At 42.8% G+C, this 20,895-nt stretch overlaps 3 protein-coding genes across 9 annotated transcripts; 2 read left to right on the top strand and 1 right to left on the bottom strand.

Moving 5' to 3' along the window:
* The first annotated feature begins 1,220 nt into the window (after positions 1-1,220).
* Positions 1,221-5,814, top strand: rab42b (RAB42, member RAS oncogene family). 7 transcript variants are annotated; one of them, XM_041942445.1, is made up of 3 exons: positions 1,221-1,575; positions 1,684-1,945; positions 2,932-5,814. In XM_041942445.1, exons 2-3 carry the CDS (start codon positions 1,728-1,730, stop codon positions 3,371-3,373), a joined length of 660 nt encoding a protein of 219 aa, XP_041798379.1. In that variant the 5' UTR covers positions 1,221-1,575; positions 1,684-1,727; the 3' UTR covers positions 3,374-5,814. The 7 variants fall into 7 exon arrangements, with proteins under 7 accessions (XP_041798379.1, XP_041798383.1, XP_041798381.1 ...); XM_041942449.1 differs by having other exon boundaries at positions 1,723-1,945; XM_041942447.1 differs by having other exon boundaries at positions 1,221-1,548.
* On the bottom strand, positions 5,129-8,758 carry taf12 (TAF12 RNA polymerase II, TATA box binding protein (TBP)-associated factor). Its single transcript, XM_041942450.1, has 6 exons — positions 8,620-8,758; positions 7,764-7,998; positions 7,471-7,548; positions 7,059-7,173; positions 6,131-6,219; positions 5,129-5,968 (listed from the first exon to the last, which is right to left on the bottom strand). The coding sequence occupies exons 2-6, from the start codon at positions 7,839-7,841 to the stop codon at positions 5,933-5,935; spliced, it is 396 nt and encodes a 131-aa protein (XP_041798384.1). The 5' UTR covers positions 7,842-7,998; positions 8,620-8,758; the 3' UTR covers positions 5,129-5,932.
* A 1,260-nt stretch (positions 8,759-10,018) lies between these two features.
* Positions 10,019-19,246, top strand: si:ch211-79k12.1 (uncharacterized protein LOC568891 homolog). The gene is made up of 7 exons (XM_041943084.1): positions 10,019-10,176; positions 10,884-11,005; positions 11,543-11,747; positions 12,879-13,024; positions 15,095-15,239; positions 17,332-17,476; positions 18,479-19,246. Exons 1-7 carry the CDS (start codon positions 10,125-10,127, stop codon positions 18,564-18,566), a joined length of 903 nt encoding a protein of 300 aa, XP_041799018.1. The 5' UTR covers positions 10,019-10,124; the 3' UTR covers positions 18,567-19,246.
* Positions 19,247-20,895: the final 1,649 nt, after the last annotated feature.

Raw genomic sequence — 20,895 nt, forward strand, 5'->3', positions numbered from 1 at the left:
ATTGCATGGCCTTTTTTTCCTTTTTCTTTTTTTTTTTTTTTTGTATGTGAGACCTTTTGCCTGATCAGCAAACACAGTTTTGAACTGAACTGTTGCTTTTTTACTGCGAAATCTGACCCACATTTTCCCTGAAATGAATTATGCTGATGCATAGTCATCTGACAGTCTGGTGAATTTAAAATGAGACCGCAGTATTAACTGAAAACCAACGCTTAGCATATGAAAGATGATGTCTTTTAAAACTGAAACAAAAACCTGCATTTGATCTGAAAACGTCAGTAGCTGTCAGCTGTAGATGATAAACAAGCTTCCAAATTGCTTTTTTGTTTGTAGTCTTGTCAAGCTGAGTGATACAAAAACCATCACTGATGTTGCTTTAATTTATCTGCTGGTGACCCAAGTGTATGAAAAAATGTCATATTTTTATATTTATGAAATTCAGACGCATGTGTGATGTGATATGTGTGTTAACTCTGAATAAATATATTTTTATTCCTCTTGACAATCAGGCCTTTACTGTGCTGGAGCTGAGAGTTGTAGCAAGTTCAGTTTTTTACCAGGGACTATGTGCAATTATGTAAATATTGAGGGGAAGATAATTCCAGTTTGTTATGGCTCTCTGAATTACATTATTTATGTTTTCGATACGTTAGTCCTTGGGCTGGGTACCACAGTATTACCTTTTACAGCAAATCTGATGTGGTTATGTGTAATGCATCTTCGAGTTGATGATACCACCAAACAATATAGCCATGCATGAGGAAATCCTTTGCTAAACGGTGAGTCATGAGAAAAAATAAACCAAGCAGACATCTAGTCATCCCTGAAATATTCAATGTAAATACAGCCTAAAAAAATCTATTGTAGATAATGAATTACATGTCCTGAGCCTGTCCCAGTGTTTCCCATGGAATGTAAAGCTGCATTGTTATCAACTTCCTCTTTTAGGTGGCAATGTTCAAGCGATAAGAATTGCAGCACATTCACACTATAACTGTAAATGTTGACGTGCAGTTATGAGTTTGGTGGCAGCAGGAAACGGCACGGTTTGCCACGATATGATATTAAATGCAAATACTACTTCCCTGTACTCCATGCTCCCTCCCTGTTCTCCCACATCTGGCCCTCCCTCTCCTCAACAGCCCTCCCCCTGTCCTCGTGCTCCTGCCCCACCTTTTGTCAAGTACTAACAGGCAAACTTTTAAGTCCACACCCCTGCACGGCAGACTCATGCATGTGTTTACAGTAGCCGGTTAAGGTCAGCGACTCAGATGAGAACCGCAGCGGTGCTGGGATCCACTTTGCGGGACAGATTAAGCTACATACCTGCTTTAGAGGATTTGATGAACCACCATGGGAATGAGACAGAGAGACTTGCACCACGGCCATCAGAGGAAATAGGAGTTCGGGATGACTGTGAACACACACCGCGCTACAGATTGTGACATTTTTAAGGAGTGGCTGCTTTGGTTGTTTCTCAACCTTTGGAATATCAAAGATAGAGAACCAGTTGGTAGGAAGCTGGTGTGGGATTGGAGTCTCCTACAGGTTTTATCTCTTTCTCTAACCCCCATGGTACCATCTATGCTGTTCAGAATATTCCTCCTCAACCATTTTTAACTCCTTTTATAATTCCTGCAGTCTTACTTTTTCTCTCTTTACCCAAACCTCTATCCCCTCAAGCTCTCCACCCTGTTGTCATCCCTCTTTTCCCACAAGCAGCAACAATGGACCTGACGCTGTGGCAGTACCAGTTCAGGATCATCATGCTGGGGGACTCTACAGTGGGCAAGTCCTCTTTGCTGAAGCGCTACACTGAAGACTTGTTCCTGGAGTCCATCAACCAGACGGTCGGTGTGGACTTCTATGTTTACTTCCTGGAGGTGGAGCCGGGGGTTCGCTTCAAGCTGCAGTTCTGGGACACAGCTGGACAGGAGAGGTTCAGGTGAGGTTCAGCCCATCTTGTGACAAATGGGGATGAGGTGTTTGAGCCACAGCTGAACACCTCCAAATTCAGATTCTTGCATTATTATTGCATTAGTCTTTGCACTATTGGATGTCTTAACATAGCAAACATACCTTTTATATGCACCAGGCCGACAGTAAAACAAAGGACACCATGTTATAATGAATTGTTAAAGAAATGACTCGCATTCATGCAAATATACCATCCAAACAAACTACAACTGGTTATTCCATTGACACCGGAGCTGTTTATCACTGTTTGCTTTCAGCTACGACTGTGTATCCACCCTCACAAGACCAGCGTGCAATGTGTACAGAGATGCAGTATGTGTAATGCTTATGGTGGGAAAGGCAGATCTTTGAAGAGGCACGATTCCTCCTGCTCAGCATATTTAATGAAAAAAAAAAGGAGTAACATGCTTCATCCTGTCTCTAAATTCATTATTTCAGTTCTCCAGTTGAATGAACCGTAGCAAATTGCAAACTGTGCCTGTTTGTGTTTACCTCCGCTCTGCATGGTATCTGTAGCCAGCTAATCCCACGAGTCAGCTAAAAGCTCCGCCAAATCAGGGTTGTTTTCATGCAGAAGTATTCTAATGAAGAAGCAAGTTTTAACCAACTGGCTGCTGGGAGGACCTTTACTCAGCCTTCCCTGTGGTTTAAGCATCCAGTGACTCACGGGGGAACTGCGTGCCTCTTGACAGTTCCATGATTAGGGTGAGAAAAACACAGTGGTTATCAATTTCTTACCAAGAAACAGACTCTTTGTCAATCGGCTTATCTATAAAAAAAAGCTCAGCTCTAGCAATGCAGAGAGTCAGCTGATTGTTTGCTCACTGGAACAGGAAAAAAAGTTGGTAGCAAAGTCTGAACTCTGCACTACCCAGTGAGGGTGTTGAAATTCAAACCTCTTCCCACTCTCTTCATTTTTTTTTTTCCTCCTGTCTGGCTCTCTTCCCCCCTCAGGTCAGTGACCCGTTCTTATTACCGCAACTCGGTCGGAGGCCTTCTGGTGTTTGACGTGACCAACCAGGCCTCCTTTGACCATATTAAGGAGTGGCACACTGAGGTATGTGAGCGGGTGTGGCCCCACAAGGTTGTGTTCGTCCTGGTGGGCCAAAAGAGTGACCGAGATGCTCAGAGGGCGGTGAGTCGGGAGGAGGCCGAGAAACTGGCCGGACAGCTGGGGGTGCCCTATGTGGAGGTCTCTGCCAAGACGGGCCAGAACGTGAGCGAGGCCTTCGAGCTGCTCACCCGGCGGGTCTACCAGGGCCTGCTGAGCGGAGAGGTGGAGCTGCAAGAGGGCTGGGATGGAGTCAAGTGCGCTGCACCGCAGGCGCTGCGGTTACAGAGAGCCAGCCTGACGCGGCCCAGCACGGCCCCCAAGAACAAGAAGTGCTGCGCTTGAACTGCGGGCTGGTGGCGGTCGCCCACATGCACTCGTGTTACTGTGGAGCCAAAACCAGCCCCCACAAGGTTGGATTTGTGTTACTGTACCAACGTGGCCATCATGAAACACTGATTTGAGATGCAGTTTTTGCATCTTTGTTGTGAGATACAATCTTAACTATTTGTTTGGCTCATGTAAGACTGGTTTGAGGACACATTTTATGATTTTGTAAGATACTTTGACATTCCTGAAACTTTAGAAATAAAGGTTTTGTGTAATTGATATTTTCATCCATGATAGTGGCATTGAAATGTCGGTCGGTCAGTCAGTCCGCCTTCTGGGTCCAGACTGAAGCGCCTATAAAACCTAAAAACTGTTGGACGGATGACGTGTTGCTCAGACATCTTTGGTATCGAGAGGATTATTTCCTACTAAGCTTTCATCTAGCACTACTTTTTGTTGAAATGTCTTGACAGCTATTGAATGGATTTGCTGTGTAATTTGAGACAGGTGTTCCAGGTCTCTGAACTCTCTATCTAGCGCCATCATCGGGTAACAATTCAATTTGCCCAATACTTTGGTTTTTGACCACATAGCTGCAAAACTACTGACATTCCCATCAGCCACAGCTGTGCTTTGTGTTTAGTGCTGATGGGCAAATATCTGCATGCTAGTAGGTTAAACTAATGGTTAATATTACCTGCTGAACATTACCTGCTGGCATGCTGACGTGGTTCTCACAGGACAGTGATGCTGCAAACATATGATGAAATATGATGTATTGCTGTGGATTAAACTACCCAACAATTTATAAAGTAGTTAAAAATTAGTGCAACTTTAAATATAAACAGCATTTAAATGCAACATACACATTGATGCAGCAGTAAAAGCAATCCAGAAAGCATCATATATAATATCAAAACAAAGCCAGGGGCTATTTTTCTGCGTTGAGTACTTTGCTACGTCGCTGATGATACTTGCATATGTTTACTTGAGTAAGATTTTTAATGCAGGACTTCAGTGTGGTGTCAGTACTTTTCCTTAATAGACATAAATCTGTAATTCTTGTCTGTGTTGTTCATTCGGCCCATGGCCAGTTGCAGTTAAAGTACTGGGTCCCCTGGTTGAGATTAGAAACATCACCTCGGGCATCAATGTGAATTAATCTTTTGGTCTTGAGTTGTGTGGGAAAGGCTTTGTTGCATTGCCAGTAATTGCACAGCATCCTGCAAGTGAATGGTTGCTTTCAGGTGTTGCTGTTTAAATCAATTAAATAAAAACTCTGGGGTGCCTTTGGATATTGTTCTTTTGAAATGTTGTGACAGCTTTCCATAGCAATTACTATTCATCAAGCTGACGAACAGCCTTGTGTTTCCACCGCCGAGATGCAGACCGTTTGTTTTGCTACTATAATAGCCACATTAATGATTCACCGACACATTGACGATTGAGTCTGTACACTGGTTTATGTCCTTGGTTCTCTGCAAATATACAGATGATTTCTCATGATTTAAAATGTTTTACCTTCACTTCTTGACTATTCCAAACATCACTGTAGTCATGAACTGTACATGTTTTTACTGAAACTACTGAAAATTAGAGATGTGAAATGACTGAACATCACTTTCAAGCATAAATAATAAATCACTTTTAAATGAGATCAATTTAGTTTTACATTACAAGGTGAAACGCCCTCCATACAGACTCCAACATGTATGTACAGCCCTTTGCTAACTTCCTCAGTTCATTTGCCACACTCCAAAAGCCTCCATGTTTGACAACATCAGTCATTTATTTAATTTTTTTTCCATTTGACATTGTGAAAAGTCAGCATCTGGGGATCATTTCTTCTAAGATTATTTTGATGCAATTAGCTGAAATAGACAAGTAAAAATAACATTTCCAAGGATAGTTGAAATAAATGTATTAATGTAATAAAACCTACTACATTCAGTAACAATACACCAACAGCGCAAACATGTCCAACAACAGAGAAAAACAAATGACTGTATTTCTGGCCACCATTTGCAGTAGGAATTTGGTATTATAGACCCTCTATTAAAAAAAACCTAGAATCAACAGCACTGAGCAGAACGGGTAAACAGGGGAGCCCTAATCTCTTACATACTCAACAGCTATGATGATCTATTATTGGCAAGATAACAATTATCAATTTTAAGGAGGCAAATGAATCTATAACATTCACATCCAAATGCTCGAGTATCAAAAGGTAAACCTGATACAGCAGTGGTCACAATCCAAAAGAAGTCTTCCAGTAAATGTTTATTGATAAAAATGCAATGAACAGAGTTCTGCCAGGCTTAGCTTAATGGCAACAAAACAGAATCAGACAAGAATTACATTACTGTGTGACGGTGCTGGCAAAACACTCAAAAGTTAGGGGATGATGAAACACTATCTAATGTCATAAAAACAAAAACACCCAAACCATCTTTTTCGTTGTCATTAGTCCAAAAAAAAAAAAAAAAAAAAAAAAAAAGAAACAGTCCAAAAGGAAAAAACAAACAAAAAAAGACAATACACAGAGGGTGTACAACATATTTGTGTACAGTCTTGCTACTTTTTGGTTGTCTTGCGGATCAGCGCCATTCTCTGAAATGAACATAAACAGAAACAGTTAGGCCCATTGTGTGTGTGTTCATTACAATATAAAACAAATCTATAATATTGATTAGTAATCAACAGTTGTCATGTTTCTCTACCTGTACCATCAACAGGAATATTCTAACAGAAACACAGTCCACTATTGCTCACCTGTTTGTGAGCCTCTGTGGTGCACGCCTTTTTGAACGGCCGGATCTCATCTGAGCCATAACCAGGAATCCACATGTTCCAATGGCGCTCTGATAAATAACAATGCACAATGTCAGTGGGTCACAGGCTGTACAAAGTACTCAGGGCTTCACTCATATATTTAGTGACATACAATACTTTATCAATAGAACAGTCATTTTCTATCACTTCTTTGTTGACAACTCAGTCTATCAGACAAGTGTCACTTCCAACACCTAAAGGCTAAAGTCAGGGCTGTAAAGTAAATAATTTCAATTTCCATCACTGTCTTGACAATTCTGTGTGTGCCATGACCTGAACACAGCCAAGCAGCAGAGATGGCAATGTGCCATCTATTCATTTCTCAGGAAGCTCTTCCATTTTCTGACTGTGAATATTTGCAGTCACTCAAGGAAAGAAGCACAAATTACTGTAACTCAAGGGTGGGAGAACATACTGTTTTCTAGGACTAACATTTTCAGGCATCTGTATGTATTTTCTCTACAACACACACATCAATGGAAGCTTCCATTTGAGATGCAAAGTGTCAAAAATTAACATGAAATTCAAAATGAATAAATCTGCTCCTTAAATTTATCAAACAAGGTTTTTTTTTAATGCACAGAAAGTTTGATGAATAACCTTTCCCATTAAAATTAAATGTCATACTTGAACATAAATATCCTCATGGCAAAAACTAATGAGAACACTCTGGATTAAGAAATGAATGGTTCACATATCAAATCAGCATGATATATAGAGTAGGGCAATTATCCCCCAGTAATTACTAGTGAACATCATATAATTTACATTTGGGGTTTTTTTTTTGTGACCCATAGAGATATATTAAACCCTGCCTTGTGAAAATACTAGGCATTACAACCCTGAGAAAAAAACACCAACGACTTACCAAGATGTAATTGAACATCCTTCACCTCCAAGGTGTTGGACTTGCGATGGCGTGCCAGTTGGCAGGCCGCTGTCACTACACTCTCTATAAAGTCATCTGCAATTTGTAGCAGCATCTGAGAAGAGAAAGACATTTTAAACACCATCAGTCGTGTGCAGAAAGCGGCATTCCACAATGGCCAGAAAATCCCTCAGATTTTCAGACGCCATTTATCAAGCAGCCAGACTTTCAATAGAATAAGACTTCCAAATGATGGATGCGGCAGCTAGGTCAGCTTTAGAGGAACAAAAAACGAGATGCAAGTGGTATTGATTTCACACCGAAAATTCCACTGCTACTTACGTTTAGTCTACACTTGTTTACAATAAAGTACAAATCTGATTTGAAACTACAATTAAAACCACTGACAGACCTCCTCTACATCTTCATCCAGCTGCTCATTCGGATCGATCTCTCTCACCAGGTCCTGCAACTTCTTCTTACTGAGCACCTGGAAAGATAGTGGATGTATCCATTCGCTCAGTTACAAAAAGAGTACAGGTGATGTGCGCTTTCTATTTTAGTGTAATGATGGCTCTGAATGCAAAACTGACAACATGGCATCCACAATGCGCTTTTACATTTATCGTCAAGACCCACAAAATTGGTTCTGGAGCTACCGGATATATTCATGAAAAAATAATAATAATAAAAAAAAATATTTACCTGAGATCCCTCTGGACTACTTCTGCCAGCAGGGCCAGGAGGCAGAACCTTTACTGCTGTTGCAGTGCTGTTAGCCATGCTGGTGGGGCAATGGGAAAAGTGGAGGGACTCTGGTGTTTCACAAGACGCAAAACTGTTGATTGTCTGTGTTTGTATGTGTCAGAGTCCTGAGTGACAGTCCAGGATGGGCACAGATGGTGATGGATTATGTTTTATTAGGACCACGTCCGTAAATCTGGGAAAAGCAGTCAGGAATTACACAGGTGAGGATGACAGAGACAGTAGATTGAGAAATCTGATGACAGAATCTTTACGAAGAAGCCATTCATTACTGTGAGCTTTAAGTCTTGTTTTAGCAGACCTTATATGTATTATCTGTTCGTTTTGTTTATTTTAGTCTGTATCAATCTATCGTTGCCGCCCGATTTTATTTAATTGCAGTGTTAATTTAAGTATTTTATCCCATTGTACAGAACTTTGTAACTGTTTTGCACGGAGCACTATAAATAGTTAACTGACATAGCTAATAGTAGTAACGTTGTAGCTAGAAGACACAGGTAGAAACTTAGCCGTAATACAACGATGTAGGATCTCCACAAAATATTAACGAAGTTAGCAAAATAACACCACACTCATAAAATTATAAGAACAGAAAGGTAACCATTAAGCGGCTGACTAGCTTCAACAAATAAAGCAAACACTCAAAATACCGACGGTAACATAACGTTCGGTGCTAAAAACAATAGCAGCTATCAAGCTTTGAATTTAGCCGAACAGGCTAACGTTAGCAGCTAATCAACCCGCGCGTCTTTATACGCGCTGCATCCTAAAATTACGTGCTTAACTGCTAACTTACCCAATTAAACAAACACTATCTGTCCATGTTTCGGCGTCGCTGCTGCGATAAGTGAGTTTGATACAGAAATACTCCCTCAAATGGACCCTACACAGCTTGAAAAATCAGCGAGGAGATTTTTTCACTACTTCCGCTTTGTTTGTATCTATTTCCGGTGGCAACATATTGCCTCTACTCTTCCACCTGCTGGATATTTTGTAGAACTGCACCACGATTCAACAAAAACCTCTGGTCGCGGTGAAGGAAAATACGCTGGATGAACTCACAGCGACAGGGATGGTGTAGAAATGTTCCCTTCATTATTCCTTAAATTAAACAACAATACAAAACTACAGGCAATAAAATATTATGAATTCAACACACAGAGGTCTATTCCACCAACAATAAAACCTTTAATAATTTAAATTGTAGGTAATTACTTTCTATGTTAATTGCAATGCAAACTCTAAACCACCAACGTATACGAAAATATTACCTGCAACAAATCATACACAGTGAGACATCTTATACAGCCAGTTTACTTAAAAAAGGTCTTGAAAGCAGGACTGTACCTCAAGTCCACCCCCGGAGTTCACGTGTTTTGTAATTTCAAATTCAGTCACAGAAAGTAATTTCCGAAGCAGTGATGGTTTTTGATAAGGAGATAATATAGTACAAGGTGCGAGAGACCTCGAACAAGACCTCTCCCAAGTATAGGGAGGTACATAAGTTGCAGCCAATTTAATTTAGTTTCTGACAGAAAAACTATGTCTGTGTATGTATGTATGTTTTACACATTGTTTGAGAGGTATTTGCTCTATTTTAACTTTATGATATTCTAATTTTAATTAAAATGTAGCTGTGTAAGCCTTGGTTGGACATAAACCTCTGACTGAAAGTGAAAAAGTAATATTTTACAGTGCGTGTCGGTGAATGTCTCTCTGTAAGCATTTTAAGTCGGGGTGCAGCAAACGATCCTTGAGACTCTCTGCCAGACTGGATTTCTTTCGATCTCGTCCGGCTGTGGTTACCATCCAGTCAGTCAAATGTGAAAGCGTAAGAAGCGTCGGTTGTTGGCTTGATGGGGTTTACCGAAGCCCTGCGGCGTCATGATCGGGCTGCTTTCAGTTTGCGTTGAATTTCCTCGGAAAACTACTGAGATCAACAACAAAGCTCAGACTGCAAAGGTGATAGGGCCGACTCCCCTTAGAGACAAATGACGCGCTGGATGATCAGAATTCACCTAAACAATATTTCAGGCTTATTATGTGTCTCAGGTAATAAGACCGGAGACATATCATAAGCCTTAGTGAGCAGTTTATTTTGGGCTGTTTTATACTTTGGAAGGCTACTTTCTTTGTGCTTTCACAATTTCAGACTGTTTTGAATGCGCTTCCTGAAAACACAAGACCAGGCCACACCTACAGCCCGCTATAGATAAATAGTGAACAAACTTTCATTTCAGATTAGAAGCTGCGTAGGACTGCACACCATTTTACCTGATATTGCAAAGGTTTTTCACAGTCATGAAAGTACTTGTAGTTGTTGCAGCGGTCGCCCTGATTCATGGCAGTTATGGTAAATATGTTCTTTTTATTGTCTTTATTTCATAGACAATCTCCTGAAAACATTAAATTTTATTGCTCCTCTGTAATGAGACATTGGTTTAATATCCAAGTCTGCCCGTGTTATCTTTTCATAAATATATTCATACAGTTGCTGTCCCCGAGTTTTGTGTGTGTGTGTCTGTGTGTTATTTGTTAGTCTGTCTGTCTGAGTTTGTTTTTCCTCCAGAGAGAACTGCTTTCTCTTCTGTCACACTGATGTGTTTCCCCTGGTGGTTTGCAAGGCTCAGACTAAAACAGGAAGTGTCGGTGGAATTATCAAGGGACTGACAAGCAGAACAATGTAATATTTTTATGTACACATACTGAATGCGGAGACCCGTTTACATACAATTCACATCTTAACTTTGAGGAAATAATGTAAACTGTGCTGTTGTTATGCCTTCCTGACGTGAAAGACAAATCGCCTCTGTTATCAGCAGCGTCTAAAGTGGAAGAACCTGTTGCTGGTCATGTGGTCGTGGTGGACTTCTGGAGTTGGCAGGTCTCTGCAGCAGGCGCTTGAAACAAATGTCAGGAAAAGGGAGAGGTTGTTTTGAAAATGTTGCCCAGAGCAGCAGCTCGGTCCCCAGCGCAGATCAGCACGCCTTCACTCCCCAGCCTCCCGCCTTTTCATGTTGTGATCAATAACCCACCTCTGTAATCTCTGTCCACATGCAGCCACTTTGCTCATTAAAGGGCCAACCGAGCCGCTTCTGGAGGGAGAGGCGATCACACTGGAGTGTCTGTACAAAGACTCTGAATTCAACATCAGCCAGGTCCACTTTGAGATCTTCTCCAAGGTGAGCCATGGGAATAAATGGGCAGGTGGGTGCGGGAGGCTCTCACCATTGTGTGGTCTTGTCCAACACACTCCAGTGTTGTCATTGTTTTGCTTTTTTCTCTTTTCATATATTTGTAAAATAAATGAAACATATTCTCAGTGATTTTATAGTGATCTTGTAATAGTGGGGAAAAAAGTTCTGAGATTACAATCTGGAGTCTGTCCTATTTCTGATGGGTGTGTGTGTGTGTGTACAGACTGATGCTGTACGTAAGAACAGAATGCACTCTGAACATTGTCATGTCGTAACGGTTATAGCCGAAACTCAATTGCAGTGCTTGTCCACAAATGGGCAGTCAAGTGCTCCGTGTAATTATCACACCGAGCAGCTGACTGCTGTGCGGTTCAGCAGAGAACTGTACAAAGACATTACTCAAGAAATGTAATCAGAGTACTCTGTCATGTGACTTTTGGCTCACTCTTGAATCTGACATTCAGCTTGAAGTTTTCAAAATTTAGGCATCAGCATTCTAAAGATCTTTCTTTCTTTCACCAGTACATGCAGGGCTGGCGTCCGGTGAGATCCTGGGAGCGATCTTGGTGCTACTATTCGATGCAAATCGCGAAGACCGCGGACAGTCTAGCCCTGTTTATCCCCAGAGCAGGGAGGTTCTTCGAGGGGCCCTACCGCTGTGTGTCTGACGCCGAAAATGTGACTGCGCCGGACAACTCCTCCCAGGTGTTGGCCATCAAAGTGCATTGTGAGTGCCTGGGTCGATGTGGGTAGGAAGAGTCTGCTTAAAGCCTGTGGAACAATGACTCTGACACTGCATTTCCCCTGCCAAATAAAGAAACCTTAGATTTTTCATGTTGAAGAGATTTGTGCAGGAATCTGAGAATAAGATATAAAAATATGACTTGCAAATAAGTTAGACAGCTTCTGAGTTTCACTTTCCAATAAAAAAATGCGCAGCAGAGTTGAGAATAATGACACGACTAACGAAGGAGGAAGTGTAAAAAAAAAAAAAAAACCCTTGAATGTACATCGGTAAACAGTCTAGTTGAGGAGACGGAACAGAGAGCCTCTGAAGCCTCGCAGTTTTCCTCATATTTCCAAGCAGCAGGAGGTAAAGACAATCTTTCAGACACTGTGGACACAGCTTTCTTCACAGTGAGGGATGGAAAAACACATGAATAGTTAATAACACAAGACATATCTATGCAGTGCAGCTGCAGAGTGTGTACAACAACTGCAAAAAGTACAGATCCAGTGCAAACACAGTTACCTGTGACAGGCTGACTACTGTCATTTCATAGTTTTTTTTTCTTTTTCTGCACTCCAAGCAAACAAAGACACGTTCTCCCACTGAGACCCAAGCCTGCAACTATTAGTGTAGGATACACAGTTGCATGAAACGACATCCGTGACGCAGCCAGTCAGATTATCAGTGTCCTCTATCTTCTCAGTGGCCATCAAATCGACCGCGATGCTGTTTGATAGGCTCCTCAGCCTCATGGGGGGAATCAATAAGAGGCAAAGATTAGAATGGACGAAAGGACTGAAGGAGACAGAGAGGGAGAGGAGCCAGGAGCTGGATGGACGTGGGCCATCTATTGAGATGAAAGAGAAAATGAGTCATTATTCACAACACTGCCTCTCTAAAGACTTCGATAAGATGAAGCCTATTATCATTATTATTGATTGCTTGGTACAGTCTGCGCCACTGGGAGCCATTCGTACTTGAGCCCATACACTCAAATATACTTAAAAAGGTCTGAGTGTTTACCAGCTGCCGCCTCCGCAAACATATGTCCAGTCACGTCCCGAACTCATGAAGAGGCGGCGTCAGATGTCTCGCTTCATTAATGCTCCATCACGCTTGCTCTTCTAGATATGGAAGAGCCGTCGCTGTCCAGGGAGGGCTACAGCAGCTACCTGGGCGTGCCCCAGGAGCTGAAGGTGCGACTCGGGGACGACGTGGTGCTGAAGTGCTCCGCCAGCTCTTCAGAGGAGCCAAGCTACTCCTGGAACAAGAACGTGAGAAAGCGTCAGGGATGCGCAGCGTCCCCTCGTTAGGCTTTCGGAAGCTTGTCATTGGCTCTCCCGCTCCCTCCGATGCGACCTCTTTATCTTCTCCCGTCTTCTTCCCGCCTCTCGCTTCCCATCTTGGCTTCGCTCAAGCATTCGCTTAATTTCCTCTCCCCTCCTGACGCGTCCCCATTTCCCTCCCTGACTTCCTCGAACCACTTGTTTCCCCTCGCCTGTCGTCTTTTCATCCCCTCCTCTGAAGAAGTGCTCTGTATTTAAGTGACCGGTTGGCTTAGGCCCACCGCTCGCTGGGGATTGCTTCTTGCCCACTTACAGGGGATTAATAGTTTAATGAGGTCTAGACAAGAGCCAGTCAACCTGAAAACAATTACGTGAATAGATTTGTAATGATTTTTTTAGTGTTTGGTTAACCAGTATTGAATTATTCAACTGGGCTCGTCGCTGGGTGAAGGAACCCTCGCCCGAGGGAAATTAAGACATCTCCGTGTAAAATGCCATGGTGGCAATACACGTGTGGAGCAGGAAGGAGTTGATGAGTCGGGAGGTACACTGTACCCTTGTGGTGAGAAAACGGTATTACACTTTCAAGGCGTCATTAAAGTCACCACTAGCGCCACCAGCAAATAGCAGGTGTAATGAAGCTATGCAGCTGTGAGGATATCTTGGGGACAGGCAGCCATAATTGCAGAGTTTCCTCTTTTGTTGTTCTTCTTGATAAGTCGGCTCGGGGTTAATGTGCTTGTTAAAGGGTCACAGCTAATCCGGGTTTTAAATGGGTTTACAAGCCCAAATCCAATTCAGTGGACATTTTAAACCGCTAATACTGTTTGTCCTCCGCATGATGATATGCAGCGCTTTAGGTTTTTGTCATCATTTGTTGAATGTACAGCTGTGTCACTTTGATGGAGGGGAAGAATTAGCGGCAGCGCCGACAGGCCGGAGTTGGACTCGTTCGGCGCAGCAGCAGTCGCGATTCACCTGTCGATCTGCCCGCGCTCCTGTCGCGACATGTTTGGGAAAGAGGGGCGACGCGTTCGAGGAGATGATGAAATGGGATGACATGTTGGTGTCTATCTGTGTGCGTAAGCCCTCCGTACGTAAGGGATGGAGATGGAGCAGCAAGTGGAATCAGAGTCTTTGACAGACAGCTGCCGTGGGCACATTGGCCCACGGTAATGACAGCAGGACAGAGGCAGAAACGGGCCACTGCTTTGGGAGCCAGTGGATTTGCATACAAAATGCTGCTTTGGCCAGACCTGGCCTTTATGGGAAATCCTCTTAATTCAGATCCATTCAAATTGAAATGGACTTTCTTGGCAGGAGCTGCAGCTCCCAGGAGCCAAATCATTTGCATGGTGTAATGTCTTTTTTTTTTTTTTTTTTACCCCCTCCTCCACATTCGTTTGTTTTCCAATCCTTGTGTTTGGCCTATTATTTGTTTCCTCCCGTGTCGGGCTCTATCTCATAATAGTGCTGCTATTTTTGTGTCAACAATTCATCCCGCTCCCTTGCCATCTCATTATGTGTTGTGTTAACAGTGTGCTGTTGTGGCATCATTCTTTGCCGATGATGGTGTCATCTGGGTTATTGACTTGTGTCGATGTGTGTTCATTCATTGGGATTACTGCTCAGGTAAATACACTTCATTTGGGACTTTGGGGACTGTTCTCTGAGGGCCACAAACAAGCAGATATTTCTGTCTTTCTCTGCCTCCCACTGCCATCGCCAGTTTCTCTGTTTCTGCCTGTCTTGTTCTATTTTGTTCTCTCCTTCTCTTCTTCCTCTTTCACACAACTCAGCCAAAATAATACTTCCTGCCACCCTTTTCTCTCTTACTCTTGCTCTTTCCTCACACTCTGTCTCCTTCGCCAACAAGCATCGTCCATTCTCCTTCTCTCTAACGCTCCCAGCTCAGCACATTTTTAATTTGCAGGACTTTGTCGATTCTCTTAGGGCTGCAATCAATCCAACCAATAAAATATTTTCGGCATTCTGCCCTGCTTTTTATTTGTCTCACTCTCCTACGCGCTCTCGCGTGACTCCATCTTTCTCTCTCAGGGTGACGACTGGATCCTGCCTTCCTCTAAGCTGACGCTGAAGAAGGTGAGCGCGACGGATGAAGGACAGTACACCTGCATGGCCGAGCATCCGACCGTGGAGTCACTCAGCAAGAGGCGCACCATCAGCATCACCGTGCTGCCTGGTAAGAAGAGACTTTAGCTCTACCTGGACAAGTTGTTGTCCTTTACACTGAGTCTAGAAAGATGATCTGCTTCTTCCTCTTTCCAAAATGTGATTTGGCCTTTCTTTGGAACTGTTGGAAAATTGTCAACATCCCCTAAACAAAAACAATGTTCTAGTTCCTTTTAAGTCAGCCAGTCAAAGATGACTAGAATTGCCAGATGTGGGCGCAATTACGTCAACGTGAACATAAAGTGAAAGTTCTCATTTGTAGAAGTGAGAAAACATCTTACATAAAAAGGTGACAAAAAAGTCCCAGGTGAAATCAAAAGGTCAAATGGAAATAGGCAAGATGAGGCCAGAAGACCTCATACATTTTAATAAATAAATGGCAATGACAGACGTGCAACAACTTTAAAGGTCCAGTGTGTGGGATTAAGGGGGGATGCATTGGCAGAATTGGAATATAATATTCAAAATTCTGTTTTCCTTTGTGTATAATCACCTGAAAATAAGAATCATTGTGTTTTCATCACCTTAGAATGAGCTCTTTATGTTTACAGAGGGAGCAGGTCCTGTGTTACATAGTCCACCATGTTGCACCACCATGTTTCTACATTAGCTCAGACTGGACAAATCAAAATCTGGCTCTAGAGAGGGTCTTTCTTGTTTTTGTAATAACAAACTTATTTGCACAGCATACTTTGATGCAAGAATTGCAGCTCATGGCTTTACAACAAAGAAAAGACATGAACATAACTAATTTTTAGAGCCCACCCTAGGTTCTCCTACACACTTGGAAAGGGAGGGTGAGGCGAGGGGTATTCAGTTGGTTGTAGTCTGCAGCCTGACCACTAGGTGTCACTAAACCCTTCACACTGGCTCTTTAAAGGATAAGAGGATGATAATTAGATTTAAAAGAAACAATGATTTTTCACTGACCTTTGATTTTCTTTTTCTTTTGACAGAAGTATCAAATGTAAGTGCACTCTAAAGCACAGAGCAAAAAAACACAGACTGAAGAGACGTAACAAATACTTATAAGCCATTAGAAACTGAAAACTGTTAGCGTGCTTTTGTTATTTTATTTCATTTTCATTTATAATATATGACAATGATAAGTGAAAATCAACAGACAGATGATCAGAAGTCCGTTGTCTGTGTCTTCCGTACAGTAATACATAGCAACAGTTTGTCTGAATCTGTCCGACTGACAAACTGTCTTAATTCTCACGAAACATGAAGATTGTATTGAAGTGGAGAGCTAATTTCATTACGACATTACAGCTAATCCAATTTACGCCACTTCATCTGTCTCCATCATCTTTATCGGTGACCTGTGAGATGACTGCACTGTGTTAATGCACTGCAGTTTTTAAACACCGTCCTCTCACCCAGTAGGATTCATAAGCCTTGTGATTTCAATCGTTGAAATTATGCAACCTCTAAAAATGCAATTAAGCCAATGCATGTTATTTATTATGGTAGGGTTATCTTATTACTGCTGCAATTGACTCATTGGTCACTGCGCTCCACGGTGTCTCCAGTATTTTCTCGGAAGCACATGTACTAATTAAAATGGTAATAATTTCTAGATGCTGGAATAATGTTTGCTCGTCCTTGAAGGTATGGCGAGCAAATGTCGCATGTCACTGCTGTTGTTTTGAAGGTGCAGTACAATAAGTAGCAGCACAAACCTTTGGACAACATTCCCAGTACGTGAACAGATGAAGCGTGTGTTTCATTATCTTCATTCTTCAATCTTTGCTTGTTTACTTGTCCTGTTAAGTTTGTCCACTAGTCTAAAGAAAAATAACAAAAACAAAAGGTCTTCCAAATCCGCCAATGTTATCTATAATTTGGAAATGCACGCACACGATGGAGATACTCGGCTCGTTTTTAAAATTCAAAAAAGGCAGACTTCTTGAAGATCAGTTCAGTGTACTTCAGTGTGACCATCTGAACTCCAGACAGACAGACGCTCTTTTCTTCCACAAACAAAGAGGAGGTTGCCTTTAGAAGCTTTGCCGGGAGGCAGGAAGCCCGTAGTTTTGCTGATTTTAGAGTCTCTGTGATGCATGTTTCCCTTCATGTCTGACTGATCTGTCCCACAGAGGATGCCCCCTGGTATGAGTCTAGTAATGGCCGTCTCATGTTGATGACCTCGGCGGCGGCTGTGTCTCTCCTGGTCTTCATCCTCTCCATGAGCGTGTTCCTGTGCCGCAGGGCCAAGCGGGGCAAGACCAGCAAGGGACCCATGTAAGGAACGACGAGACATTTGAGCGTTCGGTGTCTGGTCCTCTTTCATAATAAGCAATCGCCTTGTGATCTTCATTTCAAATCAAAATCAGATGGATAACATGCCTTTGAATGCGGGTGAGCGTGTGTGTGTGCGCCTCTGTGATTTCTTTACGCCGCTTTATCCTCACTCACCTTCCTATTTTCCTTAACTCAGCCCCAGTCTCGCCTCTTGCCTGCAGTTTGACTTCATATTACCGATATGGTTATAGCTGCAATATTTCATTCTGTCTCATGTGGTAGAACCAAGGCCATTTCAGTTACAGTGTGTGTGTTTTGGTGCGTGTGCCAGTGTGCACCTTGGTGTATACTTCACCTTGTGCGTGTGTGTGTGTGCTTTGTGTGCCGAGTGTTCTTGCAGAAACCCTTTCCACACATGTGCAGAATAGTGCCTGCGTGCTTTTGTGTGCTTTAAAAGGCGTTATCCGCACTGAATATTGAAGTCTATCTCAGCAGGTCTGACCTACTTGACCCCGTCCTTGATCTCTTTCATGCTCCCTCCTCTCCCGCACACACTTTCTGCTTGTGAAAAACCTGGGCTAATAGCACCAGGTTTAATTTTGCGATACTCCATGAAGTATAAAAAAAGGATGCAGCAATAATAAAGGCATTAGCAGAAGTCCCATTAAATCTGTTGCTGACAGTATGTTAATGTGCACCATGACCCCATGCCGCTCCGCTCATTAGCTTCTTTTCCATATGGGCTAAAAAACATTGAATTTCCAGCTTCGCACTTTATTTCTGTGCCATTGAAGCCTCGCATGTGTGGCTGGGCATGTGTTTATGAGGATGTGTGCATAAAAAGAGAGAGAGAGAAATGGACTTTCACATCAACATCCAGGTGTGGTTCCATCGCCCGGTTATAGGGTATAATTTCCTCACTTACACTTTTCTTGCGCCTCCTTGGAGGTCGATATACTGATAATCATGCTCCTCTGTCTTTCCTTCTCTCCCTGTCTCCAGTGATGACCGGTCTCAGAAGAAGCCCATCTACAAAACCAGTGTGGAGTCCCTTTCCTCCACCTGCGGGGACAAACAACCTCTGGTGTGACTGCACAGGCAGGCGGAAGGATGAGGAGGAGGGAAGAAGATGGAGCGAGGGATGAGGAAGATGGAGTGGGTGGCCAGAAAATGAGCGATACTTAAAGAGGGAGGAGATGGTATAGGTTTATGGATGGTCACATTGGGGGAGGAGAGAGGGAGGAAAGGAGGGAGATAAAGAGGGATATTTCGATGGCGAGAGCAAAATCAGTAACAAGCTGGGTGTGAAAAAAAAAAAACACTCCTGAAGGGCAAATGATTGCTTTAGAGACGCAAAAGCTGCTTTGCTTGTGGGTGTGCGCTGCAGTTATGCATTTTGGACAAAAAGGTGGGCAGTTTCTCTTCATTTATTCTCCATTGTGAGCTACGTTCTTAACAAAAATGATGCAGGATGAGTCTTGTGTCCTGAAAAGAGCTGTAAAGACTCCACATGCAATTCTCTCCTTTCTGTACAAACATAATTGCTCAGCTGTGTATTATGAGTGAGCCATTTGGGTAATAGGACAAGGTTTTATTTTGTTGGTCTGCTTCCCTTTCAACCTTTTTTCAAAAGCAGAACCGGCTCAAAGCATCTTTGAGAAGGTCATTATAATCTCTTTATGGTGACGGCTCACAAGCACATTGCACTCTACTATTTAATTTACTGTACTTTGGATTTCTTTGATATTAAATTGCTTTCAGAAAATAATATTTACTGTCCTCATGTGTGCCATTGATTTTGTCCCATTGTCGAGATACAAAAGATGTCGGGGAATAATGGCGACGTGATGAAAGCCGGACGTGCACGTTCGCTTGGCCGCACATCTTCTCGATCATATGCCATCTCAGGCTTGCGTCGGCTTGTTTACCAACCTTTCCCTTCAGTCTGTAAGCCCTTACTCTGAAGCAATGACCTTTACTCAAACTACTGTGCCTGTTCATGTTTGTGTTTTTCCCGCATCCGGCTGTGAGCACAAAACCTATTCTCAGCGAGTTCGGCTCGGACACATACATGAACTGAAGACTCCCACACAGTGAGAATAGCTAATAGTAAAGTCAGGTAACCTTGAAACTTTCCCCGTCCATTATCAGAGCAGGCAGGGTTAGCCACTGCTTCTTCTGACTAGATTGAGTCTATTCTGATTCCCCCAAAATAACCATCATAGACTAAAACTTCATCTTTTTAATTTTCCCCTCTGTTGCCTTGTAACCCTTAACGCTGTGCCACGGCACCATCGCTTATTACCATAACCGAGCTCGTAATGCAGAGAATTTCATTATGCTGGTCTGTTGAAGTTATGTTGGGTTTTATGTGGTTTTATTATCGGTGTGTGGTTGACCGTAGGCCGTCGTTAATAATGGGCGAAGCGGCAGTTTAACAATGACACTCAATTAATGGGTGCATGCGCCACGGAGCACAGCCAGGATAATGTTATTAAACTGATTATTCAAGCCCCCTGTACAGCTCTGCTGTAGCCATCCTTTGTCGAGCATTTTACAGAGTCCTTGTATTTCTTTTCTAACTCCACAAACTTCTGCCTACTTTGTGTCTTAGGTCAAGCTCAGGAACAAACAGGCAACCAGAGTGTAAAGTGATATCCAGAGTGTAACTAAAATAGAGAGACTTTTAAAAATCGGTCACGCTCCGGAGCAAAAAAATACAACATTGTAAATTTAAAATGCCCTCCTGCATGTGAAATGCCAGTGAGCACCATTTTGTTTTGGCCTTTGAGTCAGTCATGAGTGAAAAGCTGCGTGCTCCCTAGTGGGCTTTGGTCCTGGGCCTTCAACCGGTTGGCCAGAAAAGACAAGATTATGTATCAGGAATCTCACACAGTGGAGCTGTCCCTGAGGTGCGAGGCTCTGGTAGGGAGGGAGAGAAGTGTAGTTTACAGTGACATTTTGACCTTGATAGTGCCTCATGGATAAATGATCGGACAACAGCTTAGGGCTATGCGGGAGCTGTGCACAGAATACACAGCAGTCGAAATGTTCGTCTGGGGCAGGCGGGGTCCGAACAGGACAGGGGTGCAGATCTGCGACATTGAAGTCTGGCAACTCCTCACTACTGTCAACAGTATAGTCTGGTGGGCAACCATCCTAGTTGCCCTCAGTGCACTAGCCGTCATGTAAAGGTGAGTTATACCGAACATGACATCTCATTGACTAATGCATCAAAGTGCCAGGCATTTGTAACTGGATGCCATCGCCCACTGCTGTTCTCGTCATGGTCACTTTTTTTGTATGTGCTTCCTGCATATGTTGTGTCAAATGGCTGAAAATGAAGGAGTAGAGCTCGCCGGAGAAGCAGGTGTTTTCCCCTCATTACTTCCTGACAATGCCCCATCTGGTGCGGGGGA

This window comes from Chelmon rostratus, chromosome 8 (genome assembly GCF_017976325.1).
Source record: "Chelmon rostratus isolate fCheRos1 chromosome 8, fCheRos1.pri, whole genome shotgun sequence".
Lineage (NCBI taxonomy): Eukaryota > Metazoa > Chordata > Actinopteri > Chaetodontiformes > Chaetodontidae > Chelmon > Chelmon rostratus.